The sequence below is a fragment of the Entelurus aequoreus genome, linkage group LG07 (genome assembly GCF_033978785.1).
Source record: "Entelurus aequoreus isolate RoL-2023_Sb linkage group LG07, RoL_Eaeq_v1.1, whole genome shotgun sequence".
Lineage (NCBI taxonomy): Eukaryota > Metazoa > Chordata > Actinopteri > Syngnathiformes > Syngnathidae > Entelurus > Entelurus aequoreus.
The window spans coordinates 58,163,594-58,183,853 of NC_084737.1; the positions used below are offsets into that span (position 1 = coordinate 58,163,594).

The following is a 20,260-nucleotide window of genomic DNA, read 5'->3' on the forward strand; positions in this document are numbered from 1 at the left end:
TTACTCTGCGCAAACTGAAGTCCGCTGTCAGTGCCCGGATGTTGGACTCAACGGACAAAATGATTAAGACAAAAAGCAGTAAACATTGAGATCAATTCCGGTGTGTGCGCAACTACGATCAATTTGGGACCGCACTACACTGTCAAAATCCACGCACCAAGGAACTAAGTCCAATGTGCACACTGTAGACTTCTTAAAGTGCACTGACGGAAGTATTCCATTGGAGACTTGGCACTTTTTTTTTATTTTTTTATTTTATAAACCTTAATTTATGAACTGCAACATTTACAAACATTCGAGAAATAATAATATTCAAAATAAGTACACAAACAGTACAAATCAGCGCCAGGGGGTTGTAAACTCAATAAAATAACTAAAATAGAACGCTATATATATATAACAAAGTGAAAAGTCAAAGGCTCACACAAGTTCAGTAAATAATTTAAATTTGGAACACAGCACCATTGTTTTCACAGCTTTTTGGTTGTTAGAGGTAGAGAGTGTGAGACTTGGCACTTCTTTCCTACTAGGTCAGTGGTCCCCAACCTTTTTGTAGCTGCGGACCGGTCAACGCTTGAAAATTTGGGGGGGGGGGGGGTTGTATTTTTAATTTTTTAAATTGTTATTCTTTGAGCCACACATCTAACAGGTGTGGCTCAAAGATGCAAAAAAGGGAAGATCTGTGCGTGACTGGTGTGTATTAAATCAGTTCTGTTGGTACAGGATCATGCTGTTTCATGTTTTCATAACTACGACACAAACTTTAGAATTGTACATTTGTTATATACTCAATGCAAATCAGTGGTGTCCAAAGTGCGGCCCGTGGGCCATTTTCGGTTCGCAGCTCCGGTTTTGTTGGCCCGCCGCAGATTGTCAAAAACAAATAAAAATTTAAAATTTGTAAAAATGTAAGAGGGGAAAAAAAATACTAATGTAATTTGTCAGAATAATTGCATCTATGTTATCACAAAACTTTGTGTTGCCATGAGTTCCCGGCGAGAAGACAAAAGCTGTCTTTGATCCTACCAAGAAGAAGGCTTGTAAAACTCTACTGTGTAGGATGGGAAGCAACATGGTGTTCCGTTTCTTTGATGTATTGTAATCCACAGGAAGATTGTGTCTTGACCCGAGAACTACAAAGCGGAGAGAAAGCAGGACCTGCCCAAGCTCCAGGCACCTCTTTGAACTGTTTTATGACCTTTTCTTTGAACTGTTTACATTTTCTTTGAACCTACCTTTTCTTTGAACGGTTCTGTAATCAAAGGCGATGGCTGTTTACGACCCCCCTCCCTTGGAAACAGCTGTTGCCATGTAATCAGGGAAAGTCCAAATAAAAGAGGAGGCGTACAATCTTTCGTCAGAGCGTGGTGAGACACTGTACTAGGGTACAGGTGTACCCGCTCTCCTCATTGAGCCAAATTTGATTCTGTCTGTTTGATTCCTTGCTTCTTGTCTTGTTTAATAGATGCCATCAGTGTTTGAACCTGACATAATTAGAAACAAATGAAGTTGTGATACTAATAACTATTAACCTGTAATACAAAGCTGACACAAAGTTTTATTGTTCAATATGTACAGCGTCTGTTTTTAGCATTTTTTAAAAAATATATATAATGGCCCCCACATGTTTTAAATTTCCAGTATGCAGCCCTTGGTTGAACAAGTTTGGACACCCCTGATGCAAATGATACAATTGTTCGCAAAGAAGTGTAGACGTGACGCGGCGTGGCAAAATGGACGATCTTCGGTGTGATGTCTGCCCAAAGAGTGTCACTGCTATTCTGCATATCCTGTTTCTCTGACTCACCAGTCATGGCTATCGCGAGAGGAGGCTACGCGCTACCGTCATAAATGCTGGCTCAACGGGATAAACATAAAAACAACCAAGTTTAATTTTTATGAACTCATGACTCGCATATTAGGATTGGTGCGCTGTGTTTAAGGTGAGTTAACACAATTAACGGAATATCGCAACGTGGGCTAACAAGTTAGCTGGCTAGCTGGTGGTGCTAGCTCACCTCATTTTGGCAGGCGTCGACAACTATTACCTTATATCGTATATTATTCAATGTTAGGCGTGGATTTAATTACTGTACTTTGTAGACCAATTGTATATTTATACATGCCCAAGTCAGAAGGACGATTATTGGCCATTACAGTGAAGCAGCCTTTGCTTGTCAGCCAGCTGTTGTCAGTGCATCTTAGCACACATCAACCACTTGTTAGCGTCCATTGTTGGACAACCTCTCACAATTATGTGGGCAACTCTAGGGATGTACTCATTTGTCATTTTTGATTGTGTAGTGAGACCAGGAGGTTTTGTTTCTACTGAACAGGACTACAGAATCACATGTTTGCTGATGCCTTCTGTAAACAATAAATACAGTTGGTGAAATGATTGTAAACACCTAATCAGTAATGCATAAACACATACCTTGATTGAATAAGACCATAATAAAAAAACAGAGAACGGGCAGGTACTTTATAAGTAATTATTAGAAATATAATAGCTTGTATTAGTTAGAAACATTGACTGATGTGTAAATCCCCTTTAAAAATTCTAAATTGGCAAAATCCATCCCTTAGGCAAGTGATCAATATGGTATCAGAGCAATTGATTCATGATCTTCCTCCCCCCATTATCCAGAAACCTATTATTTAAGACTCACCCTTGAATCAGAATGTCAATGTGGATTCATTGTCAATTATTGTAATTGCAGACAGAGTGAAAGACAGATATCCAATCATGGAAGGGTAAGTGACCATCTCGCATTCAACCTAAATAGAAACACATTAGTTGACGGAATATTGCAAATAATACGGCCTTCAAAATTAAGATGGTTATACAAATGTATTATTCTGGATTATTTTATTTTAGTTTTTTGACTGACACAATTGCTGGATGGATTGCAAAAAATGCAGATGGATGAATTATAACAAGGCCACAGGCTTTACAAGAGTTTTGTAAATAAATAGCATATGAATATGCATTATACAGAGTGGTTAGGTTAAGTTATTTCGAACATGTATAAATACATATCACATATAATACACTTTTTTTTAACCCTTACAACATGTCCGCAAAGACTAAGGAAGAAGCAAATCTTATTCAATTCCTACCCCCTTTCTACTTCACAGCAACACATTTATTCACTTCTTGTTCTCAATTTGTACACAATTTTTCACAAGTGAATTCTAAACACAACAGTTCTCTTCATAAATAGCTAAGTCAGTTAGGATTTACCCAATGAAATGAAATGAAAGTTAAATCATTTTCAATAAGTATGAAACATTTATCATAATTCTTCTTCTTTGTACTTTGGTAACACTTGTAGTTTGAACAGTTTCTTAAACTGGATCATATTAGTACATTGTTTGACTTCTTTAGCTTTAGGTGTTGTATGTGCATACAAATGTTTTAAGTTATATTTTCCTCCAAGGTTATATTTCTCTTCTTTTGTTGAGAAGAATTGTTGTACGTTCTTGGGTAGCATGGTATAGTTTGCTTTGTACATAATTTTAGCTGTTTGCAAATGCACCAAGTCATTGAATTTCAATATTTTTGATTTGGTTTGTATGTTATCTATATCCAACATTGTTTTATTTTAATTGATCTTTTTTGTTAAACAGTTAATAAATAAAATGTAGTTTAGTAATTATTTCCCCATATTTCTGCACAATAACTGAGATATGGTAACACTAACGAGCAGGAGGGAATATGCAGTGATTTTTGGTCCAGAACATATTTTGCTGTATTAATTCTTGAAATATTTCTTGCCACCTTATGTTGTATATTTTTAAATGAGATTTCCAGTTCATTTTATTATCTATTATTACACCCAAAAATGTGGTTTGTTTTACTCTTTCAATGTCATCAAGAACCACAATAATGACAAAAAATGTAAACAATGAAAACCCATGTAACCCAATGGAATACAGTGCTGCGGGCAGCAAGTAACACGCAACAAAATTGGCACAATTTGAGACTTAACCCTTAGCTGATCCAGCATTGCAAGCATTATCATACAGTATATTACACTTCCATTTTTCATTTACACTTGTTAAAGGTTTGTCGGAGACCTACTCGGCGAGGACAGCTCAGTGATGGCACGCATGCAGAAGAAGTTCTGGAAGACCAAGCAAGTGCTCATCAAAGCCACTGGTAAAAAAGAGGACGAGTATGTGGTGGCTTCAGATGCTGACCTGGACGCAAAGCTGGAGGTATTAAAGGGAGGAGAAGTTTGCTACAAATCAAATCCAAAGGAGCACTGAAAGGATTTTTGTTTATATGCAAAAATGAAGAAAGTCTCTCAAAACTAATTTGCTACTGCTGTAATTTCTATCTATAGTTTGTTAGATTTATTTGAAATCTACTTGTCTGTCATCTTGGATTTTTTTAATAAATGCTTTCATACTGTATACTGATCTATACTCTTTGGGGAAGATTTGCGCTCTACAAAGTCCCTTTCTGTTTAAATTTGTCATATTCTAATTGTGGAATAACTTTTCTGATACAACTTGCTCTGTGTTAACGGGCATAGGTCCACCAGACTTGTTCTAATTAGATTTGGACCTGTATTGGCTAACTGGATTACATCTGGAAGGAAAGATAAGACTGTTAGCGCACTCTATTTATTCTACAGTAAATCAGTAGCTCAGTCGGCCACATTTTTTTTCATTTTCTTTTTTTTACAATTGGTCATTCTTCTCGCGCAGCAGTCTAAGTAGAAAAAATATTACTGAGTTGTGATAAATTGTTGTAAATGTTAACTAGTGGTGGTGTACAGAAACGATAGGGAGTTGTTGCAATATGTTATAAACATGTCATAATATTTTGTTTTCTATTTTTCTTCTCCAGTTCTTTCGTTCAGTCCAGTCGACCTGCACCGAGTTGCTGAAAGTGATTGAAAAGTACCAGCATAGAATCACACGTGAGTGACAGTTCCAACACTGAGCAGTTTTATTTAAAGTAGGTCCACACTAAGGCTGAACAAAAAACAAACAAAAAAAAACATCACTGTCTCGATTCACACAGAATCTTTATCTTAATATTTATTTGTTTAACGGGACAATGTACATTATTGAACATAAAAACATAAATGTGCCAGATTGTAGCAAGAGGATCATTTCCATCTGTAGTTCCCGGCAGGAAGGTTGATATTACGCACAATAAAGTCCATAAAATTTTTTTATAAATATATGTATTATATATATACATATATATAGCAATCAGACAACACCAGCATCAGACATCATAAACAGTACAGCATAATACACAGACTCAGATATACGAATAAGATGGAGAGCCACACATTACAGTAGGGTGCTGCATCTCCTCATCTTCCATCCATCCATCCATCCATTTTTCTACCGCTTAATCCCTTCGGGGTCGCGGGGGGCGCTGGAGCCTATCTCAGCTACAATCGGGCGGAAGGCGGGGTACACCCTGGACAAGTCGCCACCTCATCGCAGGGCCCATTTCCTCATCTTAAAGGCGTCATATTATGATTTTCTGTCTACATTTAAAACACTTCCTTGTGGTCTACATAACATGTGATGGTGGTTTTTATAGTCAAAATTTTGCTTTGACTATGTTTAACAGACCATCTTCAAGCCGCCTTCTGACCATCTCTCCAGGATGCGCCGTTTTGTGGGTGGTCTTAATTATGTGGCTCCACCTTGACTGCGTCTTCTCCCTGTCATCTATGTTGTATTGTTTAGTGCTTCTATATCGAGTTTACTGAACTACCTGTATACGCTACTTTGTATTAGAAATGGTAACAGCGGAGGATGTATGAGCTTGTTTGCCTCACAACTAGAGGATAGAGAAAAAAAAGTAACTTACTGAGTACAGCGTGGACTACAATGGCAGACTGGCGCAAAGCACTTAGGGTAAATTTCTACCCTATATGGAGATATCTGCTGACAACACACTTGGGGAAAATGTTACAATTCCAAAATTCCAAATGGCTCGTTTGTAGGCAGTATGATGAAAAGCAAGATTGTTTTATAAATATATCTGCCATGCCTCCATGGTTTGATCCCAAACACACAAAAACAGGTACCAATAGATAAGAAAAGTTGGTTTTGCATAATACTTTAAAGGTAAATTTGGTCCAAAACGCTAACATCACCCGAGCAAAGGAAGGAGGAAGCGAATGCAGTGTTTTCCATATATATTTATTTGTCGCAGACTTTTATAAACAAATTAAATTTGCCCTGCCACAATTTCGGAATTGCCGCTTTCGCTTCGCCATCGCTTATAAACAAATTAGAATAAAGTGAGGCGTCATGTATCGTAACTCTGCTTCACAACACACCTTATACACATCTGCTTTGCCAGAGATGTAGCAGAAAAGATCTGTTCTTTCAATTTAGAGACATTGCTCTATATTTATTCATATTTAGCAAGTAGATTTACGTATTAAAAGTGAAAGAGAGGAGTTTGTCTTGTGTTGAGCAATTGATAGCCAAATACAAGCAGTCATGAAAGACAAAGTATTTGCTGAGTGATTGAGCGCGAAGATCTGCCTCCACAAGCCCAGAGTGTTCATTACCATCACCGTGCATTGTGTGCACAAAACTTCCAAAGGTGGCACAATGGAGAAATTAATTCAACAAAAAACTCTAGCTAAAATAGATTAAAAACGCATAATGTAATGATAAAAAGCTAAAATGTTGATACTAATAACAAATAATATGTCTTTAAATATATTTACAATATTCTTTATCCTTTTTACGGTGTTATTTCATTACATATTAAATGATCACTTCGCAGTGGAGCTGAGAGTTAAAGAGATCGAGAGGAAAAATAACTCACTGGTTATTTCTTGCAGACAATTGATAGAACAAGAAAGTGTGTCTTACTTTTGGTTGATGAAAAAATATCAAGAAGTAATAATGGTGTTCAAGTTGCATCACTGCAGTACTGTAGCTGTCTTAATTTCCGTTTAGATGCCGCAAAAACTCAAACTCTTAAAAGTAATGTTTGTCTTATTTCTGGTCAGCCGGTCTAAGTTTAGGGTTCATAAATGCACAGTCATGAACATACTCTAATATGTCTTTATGATTTAGTCTTGGTAATTTCAAAATGAAACCAATTGGTCGTTCATTGTGAAGTAAAATGTTTTTTTTTCAAATGTGTATTTAAAATTGCTTTTTAACCAAGTAAAAATATGTTTTATCAGTGAATGAATTTCCAGGAGAATACTCGATTACAAAAATATTTGATACCTGCAGCCTTTGTCTGTTCAAACAGAGGAGGTTTTCACCATCTCCTATCTTCCGCTTAGAACAATGTCCTGACTTCCTCCCCCAAAGATTGTTTAATTCCAGAGGAAGAGTGGCCACTAGCGAGTTGCCGGGAGAGCAACCTATTTTTACGCAGGACAGTTGTATATCAGCGACGCCAGGCAACAACAACCCTATTGTGACCATCTCCAGGGGACACACACATAAATAGTGAAACTCCTCACCTACGATGTTTGAACGAAGTATTTTGGATGAAAGGTGATTAAGATTAAGATTAAAGTACCAATGATTGTCACACACACACTAGATGTGGTGAAATTTGTCCTCTGCATTTGTCCCATCCCCTTGGGGAGCAGTGGGCAGCAGCGGCGCCGCGCCCGGGAATCATTTTGGTGATTTAACCCCCAACTCCAACCCTTTGTTGCTGAGTGCCAAGCAGGGAGGTTATGGGTCCCATTTTTATAGTCTTTGGTATGACTCGGCTGGGATTTGAACTCCAACCTACCGATCTCATACATCTTCACCCAATACATTGCTTTGATTTAACTTTTGCAGATATTTAATAACTATTTAAAAAAAAAAAATTTGACATGCAAATATTTTATGATGTATTTGTTATGGGACAACACTGTTGAAATGATACTTTGATACAAATTATAGTCAGTTCAAAGCTGGTATAACAATTTCAATTCGCTGTCCCCTCAAAATAAGTCAACACACAGCCATGAATGTCTAAACCTTAGCACCAAAACTACATGTATTTAATGTCACAAACAATTGACAACATCAATTTAAGACTATCCTGATGATAGAAATAAACAAGTATTGTTAAACCGCTCTTAATCAAAAGAGCGAGTGATAAAAATGTCATGATCTCCCACCTATTGCCTGATTTCGGATTCCCTACACCTGTGTTTACAGTAAACAGCCCATAGTCGTGTATAAAGAGAGAATGGCCAACTTTGTTTCAGGCCATCTTCTCAATGACTGGTCAAACAAAAGGCACTCACTTGACAACAGGGCACCATGACTGCTACTAACTTTGAGCTGATGCAGCGCTTCCTTGATAGTTTTTCGACGTGTAAAAAGGCCCTGCTGTGCAGCATAGGGCTGATTACCCGCAATAATTGTGGAAAGCTGTTACATCGCCTTCCCTACAACACTGAAAGAAGGCAGGTATAGGAAGTTAAGGTTCACCATCAACACTGAAGAGCTACAGATTACAGCGTCTTGTGTGAGGTAAACACAACACAACGTCTGGTTTTGTTCAGGAGAGTAAGTTATCGAGTGATAAACGATTTTTCGTCGGTGCAGTTTCCAAACATATCGAACTATCGTTGTACACAACAAAACAGATGAAAACTAGGAAAAGCATGGCGGTCTACAACTTCTTTGTGTGGTTGGGTCAAGGACATTGGTATTAAGACTCTCCCGGATTAATATGCATAGTTTTTGCTCGGTTAAGGGCCTACTGAAACCCACTACTACCGACCACGCAGTCTGATAAGTTTATATATCAATGATGAAATCTTAACATTGCAACACATGCCAATACGGCCGGGTTAACTTATAAAGTGCAATTTTAAATTTCCCGCTAAACTTCCGGTTGAAAACGCCTTTGGATGATGACATATGCGCGTGACGTAGCCAATGAAACAGAAGTATCGGTACCCCATTCAATCCAATACAAAATAGCTCGGTTTTCATCTCATAATTCCACAGTATTCTGGACATCTGTGTTGGTGAATCTTTTGCAATTTGTTTAATGCACAATGGAGGCTGCAAAGAAGAAAGTTGTAGGTGGGATCGGTGTATTAGCGGCGGACTACAGCAACACAACCAGGAAGACAGAGATGGATAGCAGACGCGTTAGCCGCCAAACTCACCTTAACTTCCTCCGTCTCGCCGACCGCATCTGTGATCGGGTGAAGTCCTTCGTCGCACCGTCGATCGCTGGAACGCAGGTGAGCACGGGTGTTGATGAGCAGATGAGGGCTGGCTGGCGTAGGTGGATAGCTAATGTTTTTAGTATAGCTCTGTGAGGTACGGTTGCTAAGTTACCTTCAATGGCGTCGTTAGCAACAACATTGTTAACCTTTGCCAGGCTGGAAAGCATTAACTGTGTATTTACATGTCCATGGTTTAATAGTATTGTTGATCTTCTGTCTATCCTTCCAGTCAGGGATTTATTTATTTTGTTTCTATATGCAGTTAAGCAGGATGCTATCACGTTAGCTCCGTAGCTAAAGTGTTTCGTCGATGTATTGTCGTGGAGATAAAAGTCACTGTGAATGTCCATTTCGCGTTCTCGACTCTCATTTTCAAAAGGATATAGTATCCGAGGTGGTTTAAAATACAAATCCGTGATCCACAATAGAAAAAGAAGAGAGTGTGGAATCCAATGAGCCAGCTTGTACCTAAGTTACGGTAAGAGCGAAAAAAGATATGTCTTGCACTGCATTCTAGTCATTCACTCTAACGTTCCTCATCCACAAATCTTTCATCCTCGCTCAAATTAATGGGGTAATCGTCGCTTTCTCGGTCCGAATCGCTCTAGCTGCATTGTAAACAATAGGAAAATGTGAGGAGCTGTTCAATTGACTACGTCACGCTACTTCCGGTAGGGGCAAGGCTTTTTTTTATCTGATACCAAAAGTTGCGATCTTTATCGTCGTTGTTCTCTACTAAATCCTTTCAGCAAAAATATGGCAATATCGCGCAATGATCAAGTATGACACATAGAATGGATCTGCTATCCCCGTTTAAATAAAAAAAATTCATTTCAGTAGGCCTTTAAGGTTGCATTTTATGATTTAACTTTATGTCTACTGTCATGTTTGTTGCCTGCTCTTGCTGTTGCACGCGGCGTCTACAAGTACACATGTTTTTCCACATTTTTTTTATCAAAATATCACTGGATTTCAAACATTGTATGTGTGCTAAAAGCTTCATATCAGATTGCTGCCTTTGCCTCTTTTAGGTTTTGCTGACATGTGCTTTTTTTTATTTAGACTCGCCGAGTGGGTGCTTTTTGAAACGCTCGTGGCAAACGTGTTTAAGAAATACAAATAATAACCTGATAATACTTAAATGGGAGATGATTAACATTAAAAGTATATCAAACAAACCTTTAACGGCGTGATCACTGCAAACTAGTGCATTCTTCGGCTCTGCTCCCTTGGACTGGTGATACTTTTGTTGTCTTTTATTCAAAAAATCTTGCACTCTTCCGCTATTCTTGATAACCTCTTGAGGAACTCTGAAGAAACGTTTATCCTTTTTACAGTTTAAACGGTTCGTATGGCCTAAAACAACGCAACCATTGGGCATTTTCTTCGAGAAAAGCTAAATGGCGCCTAGTACCCACTGAGAACAGACGCTGGCTTGACCACCACGCGTATTCAATTAACCCGATGTGACGTCATTTTGAATCCAAGCAATACACGACTCTGATACAGCTCCTGCTATACTGCCACCTTTGGACATCTAACATGGAACACAAATAAATGAATGTGGCTCCTACAAAGATGTTTTCTATTTTAATTCATGAGCTGCATCATAAACAAACACTACCATTGTACTAAAGGACTCTCACTACACTGTCATTGGCATGAAGGCAGGCACTTCCTTCGTTTTCCCCAGCCTGGGCAAGTTGGCACCATGCTCTGGTTCTACCCACGGAGGGTTGACATCTAACATTCATCATCGTGACTCATATTTTCTTGGATCGTGCACACAAACAGCAAGCGTCACCACAGTTTATTCTCCACAGGTTTGTCCCAGGAGGAGAATGAGCTTGGCCTGTTTTTGCACTTCCAAGCCAAACGAGACCGCACTAAGGCTGGAAACATGATGGACGCCACCAGCAAAGCTCTGTGCACATCTGCCAAGAAGAGGTTAGAGGCTGCATAGACAAGGGCACGCCACAGTATGCCCTAAAACATGTTTTTGTTTGCTCTGCCCCAGGATGGTGCTCAGCCCACCGCTGCACCGTTTGCACCAGGAAGTTGAGACATTCAGACGGCGAGCCATCGCTGATACGCTCCTGACTGTCAGCCGCATGGAGAAAGCTCGCACAGAATACAGAGGAGCACTGCTCTGGATGAAGGACATCTCTCAAGAACTTGATCCAGACACTTATAAACAACTGGAAAAGTTCCGCAAGGTAGTACTTGGCGTCTTAGTCTTAGTCTGTGTCTCAATTGGAGCAGTTCCGTACTCACACTTAGTCTTAAGTGCGCTCAAACTGAGACGTACGTCGAAATGTACTGCACTTTCAGTACCAGCATGTTCCACTGATGGACACCTAACACCCTCAATAATTGCTATCTTGGCTACATAACTTAAATTTATAAATGGTTGATTTATATAGGCTAGTAAGGTAAAGTTTTGTACCTGACAAGTTTCGGCTATCTTGCTTCTGCAGCCTTCATCAGAGGTGTCACGTGATGTTAGCGTGACGTCATCTGCTACGTGTTATATGGATTGTTCCATCCCACCTGATGTGGTGGGATGGCGGTGTCCCCTGGTGTGCGCCGAGGGATGTCGGGTCGCCCCCTGTTGTCTGGATGTCTACCAAGCGGCCGGGGGCGGCACTGCAGGACTGTGTCCCAGGTGTGGGATAGTTGGTAGGCTCCTTCGTCCCTGTTGACAGTCTTCACTTCAGGTGGGATGGAACAATCCATATAACACGTCACAGATGACGTCACGCTAACATCACGTGACACCTCTGATGAAGGCTGCAGAAGCAAGATAGCCGAAACTTGTCAGGTACAAAACTTTACCTTACTAGCCTATATAAATCAACCATTTATAAATACACAGTAGGCTAAATTAACCTCTACAACATATTACATAACTTAAAATAAAGGTGGCCGAGAAGCAAGCCGTAGCAATGGAAAGTACTGATCAGAAAAGTAAAGCGGGTATAAATTATATTGTGATCATTTCCACTGAGGACAGTAATGGATTTGGGACACTGTCCACATTTTCACCCTCGCAAACTAACTAAATAGTATACTCACTGAAGTGTACTGACCGTAGTATTCCATTTGACCAATCCGTTGATATGTTGGCAGGTTCAAGGCCAGGTGAGGGAAACAAAGAGCCAGTTTGAGAAGCTAAAGAGCGACGTGTGCCAAAAGGTGGACATGCTGGGTGCCAGCCGCTGCAACATGCTGTCACACTCACTCTGCAACTACCAGGTGGCCCCAAACAGAGCATTGCAACGTCTTTCTCTCTCTCGCTTTACACACGTTTGCTCCCCCTGTAGACCACCCTGCTGCAGTTTTGGGAGAAGACGGCTCATGCCTTGTCTGACATCCATGACACTTTCCAGGGACACACACCCTACCAGTTCAACACACTCAAGGTGTGCAGATGGCGCCGTTTATGCCATCTTTCTAGGGTTGCCTTAATTACTTGTCCAATTGTTGACAGGACCTGCGGGACCCACTGGAGCAAATGACGGACGCACAGCAAGAAGAGGATAAGGAGAAAGTTCTGCCGAGCAACACAGAAAGGTGAAGGAACCCCCACAGGTGTTCTATTAAGGCAGCTACACTCAGTCCACACAGTAAGAAAATAGCAATGTGTGTCTCCCTCTTTTAATGTTACATAGTCTGGTGTGCTTGGATGACGAAGCATCACACAGTGTTGCTGATGCTGACACAGGTGAGTTGTGATGTTCATTTTGTCCTTAAATAACACACTTTATGATTCAATCACATGTATTTTCCGGACCGTAGGGCGCACCAGATCGTAAGGGACACTGCCGATAAGCGGGTCTAGTCAGGTCTTTTTCCATACAAAAGGCGCACCGGATTATAGGAGCTTCACTGTTTTTTTGGAATTTTGCCCATCATTTACAATCTCTACGTGAGACACAAACACGTTTTTCTTTTTTATGCATTGTAATTTGTAAAATACGGCACGTAATAATGTAGCTAATGGGAGTCATCTATTCCGCTTATGAAACATCCCAAGAGCACCAACAACACTTGATTTACATGCCGTGAGCTGCATATTAACCATGTCTTAGCAACACTGTCATAAGAGCTAACACCTTGAAACTACTTTTAGTGACACAAGTAATACTGCTACATGATGCTTAGTGGATCTGTTTATCACACAGCTTATACAACTTGGAGCTCCTCCTCCCTTTATTCAGGCTCCAAAATATACGTTTCTGGATCCCCAAAGTGTTGTTTTGTTGTGAAGGAAATAGCGAACGTTGTGATACGTCTGTGAAATGAATGTGCTGCTGTAATGTTTAAAATGAGCAAAAAACATAAATGTACATGTTGTTATTGCCTGTTACTACATCATATACAGTGCAGGCCAAAAGTTTGGACACACCTTCTCATTTCAATGGGTTTTCTTTATTTTCATGACTGTAGATTGTAGATTGTCACTGAAGGCATCAAAACTATGACACCTGTGAAGCTCATCGAGAGAATGCCAAGAGTGTGCAAAACAGTAATCAGAGCAAAGGGTGGCTATTTTGAAGAAACTAGAATATAAAACATGTTTTCAGTTATTTCACCTTTTTTTGTTAAGTACATAACTCCACAAGCCTTCAGTGACAATCTACAATGTCAATAGTCATGAAAATAAAGAAAAAACATTGAATGAGAAGGTGTGTCCAAACTTTTGGCCTGTACTGTATATACTTACAGCGTATATATAAAAGGTTGATGGATGTTTTTTAGAGGGCTTTATAGTCGGAATAGATCGACTCCCATTACCTGCATCGTTAGCTGCGTCTTGCTAAATTGTACTCAAGTAAGAGTAATGTTACTTTAGAGATTTATTACTCAAGTAAAAGTAAGGAGTAGTCACCCAAATATTTACTTGAGTAAAAGTAAAAAGTATGTTGTGAAAAAACTACTCAAGTACTGAATAACTGATGAGTAACCTGTTCGTTTAATGATGACGGCAACAAATAATGCACAAAAACATAAAAATAGCAATGAGCAAATTCAGAGCCAGGAATATCTCTTAAGCAACTAAAACAATAATATATATTAAATAATAATACATAAAAATAAAAAAAATTAAGGCAAATTGAGCCACAATAACTTAACAGCACCATAGGCTCAGTAGGCATTCATTGATTGATTGATTGATTGAAACTTGTATTAGTAGATTGCACAGTACAGTACATATTCTGTACAATTGACCACTAAATGGTAACACCCCAATAAGTTTTTCAACGTTAATCAATTACTTAATAAATGACCAAGTCGAGGTGATCTACCTCATACACACATACACACACACACACACACACACACACACACACACACACACACACACACACACACACACACACACACACACACACACACATCATATATATATATATATATATATATATATATTTATTATATATACATACATTTATATATACAGTATATAATTTCTATTTATTTATTTTGCCGTTTTTGTTCACATGTTAAAGGTGTTTTAATGAATATACATGCATGTTTAACATATAGATTCCTTTCTTTCATGAAGACAAGAATATAAGTTGGTGTATTACCTAATTCTGATGACTTGCATTGATTGGAATCAGACAGTAGTGCTGATAACGTCCACATTTTCAAATGGAGGAGAAAAAAAGTTCCTCCTTTCTGTCTAATACCACATGAAAGTGGTTGGTTTTTGGCATCTTATTTCTCCAGCTTCCATATTCGTTTTTATACACTTTACAAGAAATACATTGGCGGCAAACTCCGTAGCTTGCTAGCTTGTTTGCGCTGGCTTTCGGAGACTCTTATTTTGTTAGCGCAGGCGCGATGGAGTGGCACTTTTATTGTGAAGACAGGAACTGTGCGGTCAGTCTTTAGGCTTTTGACGGGAAGTACGGTTGAAATAAAAAAAGTGTCTTTTTTCCTTCACACTTTTGATTGATTGATTGAAACTTTTATTATTAGATTGCACAGTACTGTACATATTCCGTACAATTGACCACTAAATGGTAACACCCCAATAAGTTTTTCAACTTGTTTAAGTCGGGGTCCACGTGTGACGGTCATGTGACCGCCTGGCTCTGTTTGATTGATCCAACGTCACCAGTGACTGCATCTGATTGGTGACACGGAGTCAAACGTCACCAGTGACTGCATCTGATTGGTGAAATGCAGGCATGCATAGATCCTACTTTGAAGGTCTGTCTGACAAACCAAAACAAACAAAGCGTGCATTAACAGATCGATAAAAATCAGTAGCGAGTAGCGAGCTGATTGTAGATAAATGGAGCGGAGTAAAAGTAGCGTTTCTTCTCTATAAATATACTCAAGTAAAAGTAAAAGTATGTGGCAAAAACTACTCTTACAAGTACAATTTATCCCAAAAGTTACTCAAGTAGATGTAGCGGAGTAAATGTAGCGCGTTACTACCCACCTCTGCGTTTATGTAGCAAAAATGCATAAAATAAGATAAAAACGTGTGTGCTTGTCTCACATAAGCCTTGTGAATGATAAATAAGTTCAGTTGTGGCTGTCATCTGAGGGTTCAGTTACTATCAGGAGGATAGAGGGGGTGGTTACCCACATATGCGGTCCTCTCCAAGGTTTCTCATAGTCATTCACATTGACGTCCCACTGGGGTGAGTTTTCCTTGCCCGTATGTGGGCTCTGTACCGAGGATGTCGTTGTGGCTTGTACAGCCCTTTGAGACACTTGTGATTTAGGGCTATATAAATAAACATTGATTGATTGATTGATTGATTGAACTTAGAGAATGTGTGTCTTCCTGTCAGGTGTTCGGCTGGACTCCACTGGGCCGACAGCAGAGGATGAAGAAGGTGACCGGGGCGACATGGCCTTCTTCAAGGACCTGCTCAGCCCTACTCCCGGGGCAACGGACGACTTCAGCAAAGAGTGGCAGGATGCTTTCGGGCTCTTTGAGGCTCCCGCCTCAGTCCCTGCAGGCGCAGACGTTCCGGCCCAGACCGCTCCCCCTCCCCCTTGCGCCTCCCCCGGCCCTGCGGGCTTCCTGCCTTCCCAGCTGCTGGACCACAGTCTGAGTTCCACAGGTGAGTCTTCTGTTGGTGGAACGACGCCGATCCTTCTTTCTTACCGTCATTCTTTTTGTCTGTCAGGCTGGTCGACGCCGCCTATGTTCCAAGCTCCGCCCCTTCAGCCTCCCGCTGCTCAGAACCAATCAACTGCTTCGGCTCCAGCAGCCAAAGGTGATCGAGCTGCCTACTCAGAAAATATCATCTGTCTGATGTCTATTTCTAAAAGGTGAACATGTTGGTAGAATCTGCAGGTGCGTCCAGAGACATGTCCGCTTGGTTCAACCTGTTTGCAGACTTGGACCCGCTCTCCAACCCCGACGCCATCGGACGCTCCGCGGACGAGCTGCTCAACGCCTGAACCCGTTTGTGTGTAGCGCTGAGTTTAAAGTTGTGATATCTACGACATGCACGCACACACAGGAAATGACTGTTAGCACTGCACACAACACCGCTGACTCCTTTGTTTCATTCATTGTTCTGCAGGACGATGCCTAAATCAGTCGTCATTACATTTTACAGCATTTCTTTTATTCATTGCAACATTTTTGTCTTTTTTTAGGATCCATATGCAGGGTCTTACGGGGTCACTACGTTTTTAAGGTTGCAGAATTTCAAAGGCTTGTTTTGTTGCTGGCACACATTAAAAAAAGTTGTAAAATACTTTACTGTGAATTGAATACACAGGATAAACATGTATGATGTATTCTGATACTTACTTGATATATTCTGCATTATTTTTCTCCCCAGTTACAGAAACCAAGAAGACACTTTTAAAGGTAATAGCAAGAAACCGTACAATAATATATACACTAAATATTATTTAAGTTGTACAACTGTTTATTCTTAATGAATGTATTTGTCTAATCTCAACCTGCTTTTTTTTGTGTATTTTAATTAACTCAAGGACTGACAAATGGAAATGTGGGGATCGGCTAACAATAAACTGGACAATGAAAGTTTTTTGTTTTATGTACGTTTCACATTTTTATACTCATTTCCCGATGCCTTGTAATGACGTTAATATAACATGAATTGATAAACAGTGTCAGCATCCACACGATTGTTGGTGACTGAACTTTATGGCGGACATATTTGATCTTTGACACCAATCATACGTACGTAAAATGGTGTAAAAGTTTCAATCAATCAATACGTAGCCAGTGCATTATACGCGGGCGCCATGTTGGACGTGCGAAGGTAAGTTGTGTTGTATTAATGGATAAGAGAAGTCATTCATGTGCTGCATGGTACTACTAGACTGACCATACACCCTCTTTTCTCCGGTCTGTCCGGGCGGGGTTTCTTAAATGCCTCAAATGTCCGGTATTTTGAGTTAGGGTTGCGTGTATTTTCAATGTACGTCCAGGGTTAACAAGGGGTTAAATTGTGAAGGTGTGCGCACGCAGCAACATTCGTGAGGGAGGGGCAGAGACAGAGAGCGAGAGAGAGAGAGACAGACATGACACAAGAGAGAAGCAGGAAAGGTAAATGCAACTTCACGGATGATTTGCGGGAAAAGTGTCTTGTGTTTTCGTCCTGGCCGTGACACATGGGAAGCAGAATGCACTGTGTGCAAAGCAGGAACGTACTGTATGTATCTGTGGCAAATAAAGGGGCCAACGATCTACAAGCCCATATCGACACTACAAAGCACAAAACAGCTGTGCAGGGGGAGAGCTCGTCTACTGTTTTTTGTTTAAATTTAATTAACCTGTTTTGAGGCATTATTTATGTTTAGGTTATATACAAGTGGTTATTTTGAATATTTCTACCTCTGCACTTTTTTCCAAAACTGTGAATGTTACAGAATATATGTATATATACCCTCCCCGGATTGCTAATAATCAAATGCTAATAATCAAATGTAAACAATCAAATGCAGATACTTTTTTCTTATGCCTTCTGATCTCTCTCTCTCTCTCTCTCTCTCTCTCTCTCTCTCTCTCTCTCTCTCTCTCTCTCTCTCTCTCTCTCTCTCTCTCTCTCTCTCTCTCTATGTCTCTCTATGTCCACTACTTGCTGTCCATATCCTACCCCCCCCCTCCACACCCCTGATTGTAAATAATGTAAATAATTCAATGTGATTATCTTGTGTGATGACTGTATTATGATGATAGTATATATGATAGTATATATCTGTATCATGAATCAATTTAAGTGGACCCCGACTTAAACAAGTTGAAGAACTTACTCGGGTGTTACCATTTAGTGGTCAATTGTACGGAATATGTACTTCACTGTGCAACCTACTAATAAAAGTCTCAATCAATCAATCAAGTGTGACTTATTTTGTTATACTGTCAACCAGTGGTGTTGGCGTTAACGCACTTTTTGTGTCTTTTTAACGCATGGAAATCAGAAAGGACGCAGATTATTTTTTTATATTTTTTTTTTACCATTTGTGGCCCACAGCAAATGTTTTAAAGGCCCACGGCACATTCTAAAAATACTATTAAAATAAACAAAATCATAACAAAAGTGAAATAAAAAAGCTTAAAGGTGAAATGTAATTTAGAAACAGTTGCAATGTTGACTAATAAAACAAAGCTGTTTTTCCCCCTTTCAAACGGTCATTGTTTAAAAATAATATTGAATCAAAATCAAAGTTATTATGAATTATTGACCTATCCAAGGTTCCAATTACTTCACATCAAATATTCCACTTTGAAAAATATTTTTGGTGGAAGATTTTGCATATTTTGTGTGTTTGCCATAAAAAAACATAGTTTTGTTTGACAAAAAAGGGCGAAAAACAAACAAAAAAACAACATAAAAAAACTAAAACATTTTGAAATGAGGAATAGATGTGAAGTTGATGTAGACTCCAGAGATTTAAGCGTTAAATATAAAATGTATGTGTGCCCTGGCACGCCATTAGCATAATTTCATGACCGAAGCAAAACACTTTTTACACTTTTATACTGAAATAAATACACCTACAACGTATTAAATAAAAACATAGAAAAAACTACCAGCAGCGGTAAAGTTTAGATCCATGAAGGAAAGAAGAAAGTGAATGAATGTTTATAACTGAATACATTTACATATGTATACACATTTGTTTTCTATTGTATTATCTTTTTTAATGAATTAACGTTTATGACAACCTTTTTCCAAAACACAATATAGAATGTGAGATATAACAGGATAATGCATACATTTGTCATTTGTTTTCAAAACGCTTACAAAAAAGTGGGACCCCAAAAATTTCCTGTGGGACCCCATTTTATGACTTGATGGGGTTCCAGGGGACCCCATTTTGAAAATTCCTAGCGCCAACACTGTAGTGATGGGATCGGCAGTTCTTTTGACTGTACTGAATCACTAGAATCAGTTCCTTAAATTGATTCGTTCAAAAAATTTGTTCACCGAATCACCCCCCCCCCCCCCAAAAAAAAATTGTGGGGGGGGGGGGGGGGTGTCGTCGTGCGTAGTACAGACAGTACAGTGCAGACATTCGCGCACTGCGTAGGGACTCGCGTTAATCTAACAACAACAACAGTTGCAGTAGAAGGGATAATAATAATAATAATAATAATAATAATATGAATCAGAATTGATCCCCAAGGACAAATTTATTTTTGTTACAATAACTGTAAATAATAGCCCATGTATGTGTACATACATTAGTTATTATTTTTATTTTAAATCTTCTCAAAACAGCCTGCTTACACTTTACCCCCCGCCCCTTCTTTCTGTCTCCTCTACTAGTCTACTCTCATTTTGTTTTCATGTGGCTTGTTTTCATGGGATCGGCAGTTCTTTTGACTGTACGGATCACTAGAATCAGTGACTGACAACGCCACACTTTGGCCGCAGTTCAGTACGTGTACCGAATCTCTTCTGCAGCAGCAGTACAGTTTAATTGCAAATCAGCATTATTATAATGATGATGATAGCTACTAAACAACAACAACAACAGTTGCAGTAGAATGGATAATAATAATATGAATCAGAATTGATCCCCAAGGAGAAATTTATTTT

General features: G+C 39.3%; 1 protein-coding gene across 2 annotated transcripts; it reads left to right on the forward strand.

Annotated features, from left to right (window-relative positions):
- The first annotated feature begins 1,715 nt into the window (after window positions 1-1,715).
- ical1 (islet cell autoantigen 1-like) lies at window positions 1,716-17,232 on the forward strand. Of its 2 annotated transcripts, XR_009826828.1 has the most exons (14): window positions 1,716-1,943; window positions 2,721-2,754; window positions 4,068-4,221; window positions 4,859-4,931; window positions 11,024-11,147; window positions 11,218-11,416; window positions 12,330-12,455; window positions 12,524-12,622; window positions 12,691-12,773; window positions 12,872-12,924; window positions 16,016-16,291; window positions 16,358-16,447; window positions 16,519-17,052; window positions 17,181-17,232. XR_009826828.1 is itself a non-coding variant. In XM_062054086.1 (13 exons), exons 2-13 carry the CDS (start codon window positions 2,747-2,749, stop codon window positions 16,632-16,634), a joined length of 1,401 nt encoding a protein of 466 aa, XP_061910070.1. In that variant the 5' UTR covers window positions 1,716-1,943; window positions 2,721-2,746; the 3' UTR covers window positions 16,635-17,232. The 2 variants fall into 2 exon arrangements, 1 of the variants encoding a protein (XP_061910070.1); XM_062054086.1 differs by having other exon boundaries at window positions 16,519-17,232.
- The last annotated feature ends 3,028 nt before the right edge of the window (window positions 17,233-20,260 follow it).

Coding starts and splice junctions, on each gene's coding strand:
- ical1 (XM_062054086.1), top strand. Junction 11,417..12,329: donor AACTGGAAAAGTTCCGCAAG/GTAGTACTTGGC, acceptor ATATGTTGGCAG/GTTCAAGGCCAGGTGAGGGA. Junction 12,456..12,523: donor ACTCACTCTGCAACTACCAG/GTGGCCCCAAAC, acceptor CTCCCCCTGTAG/ACCACCCTGCTGCAGTTTTG.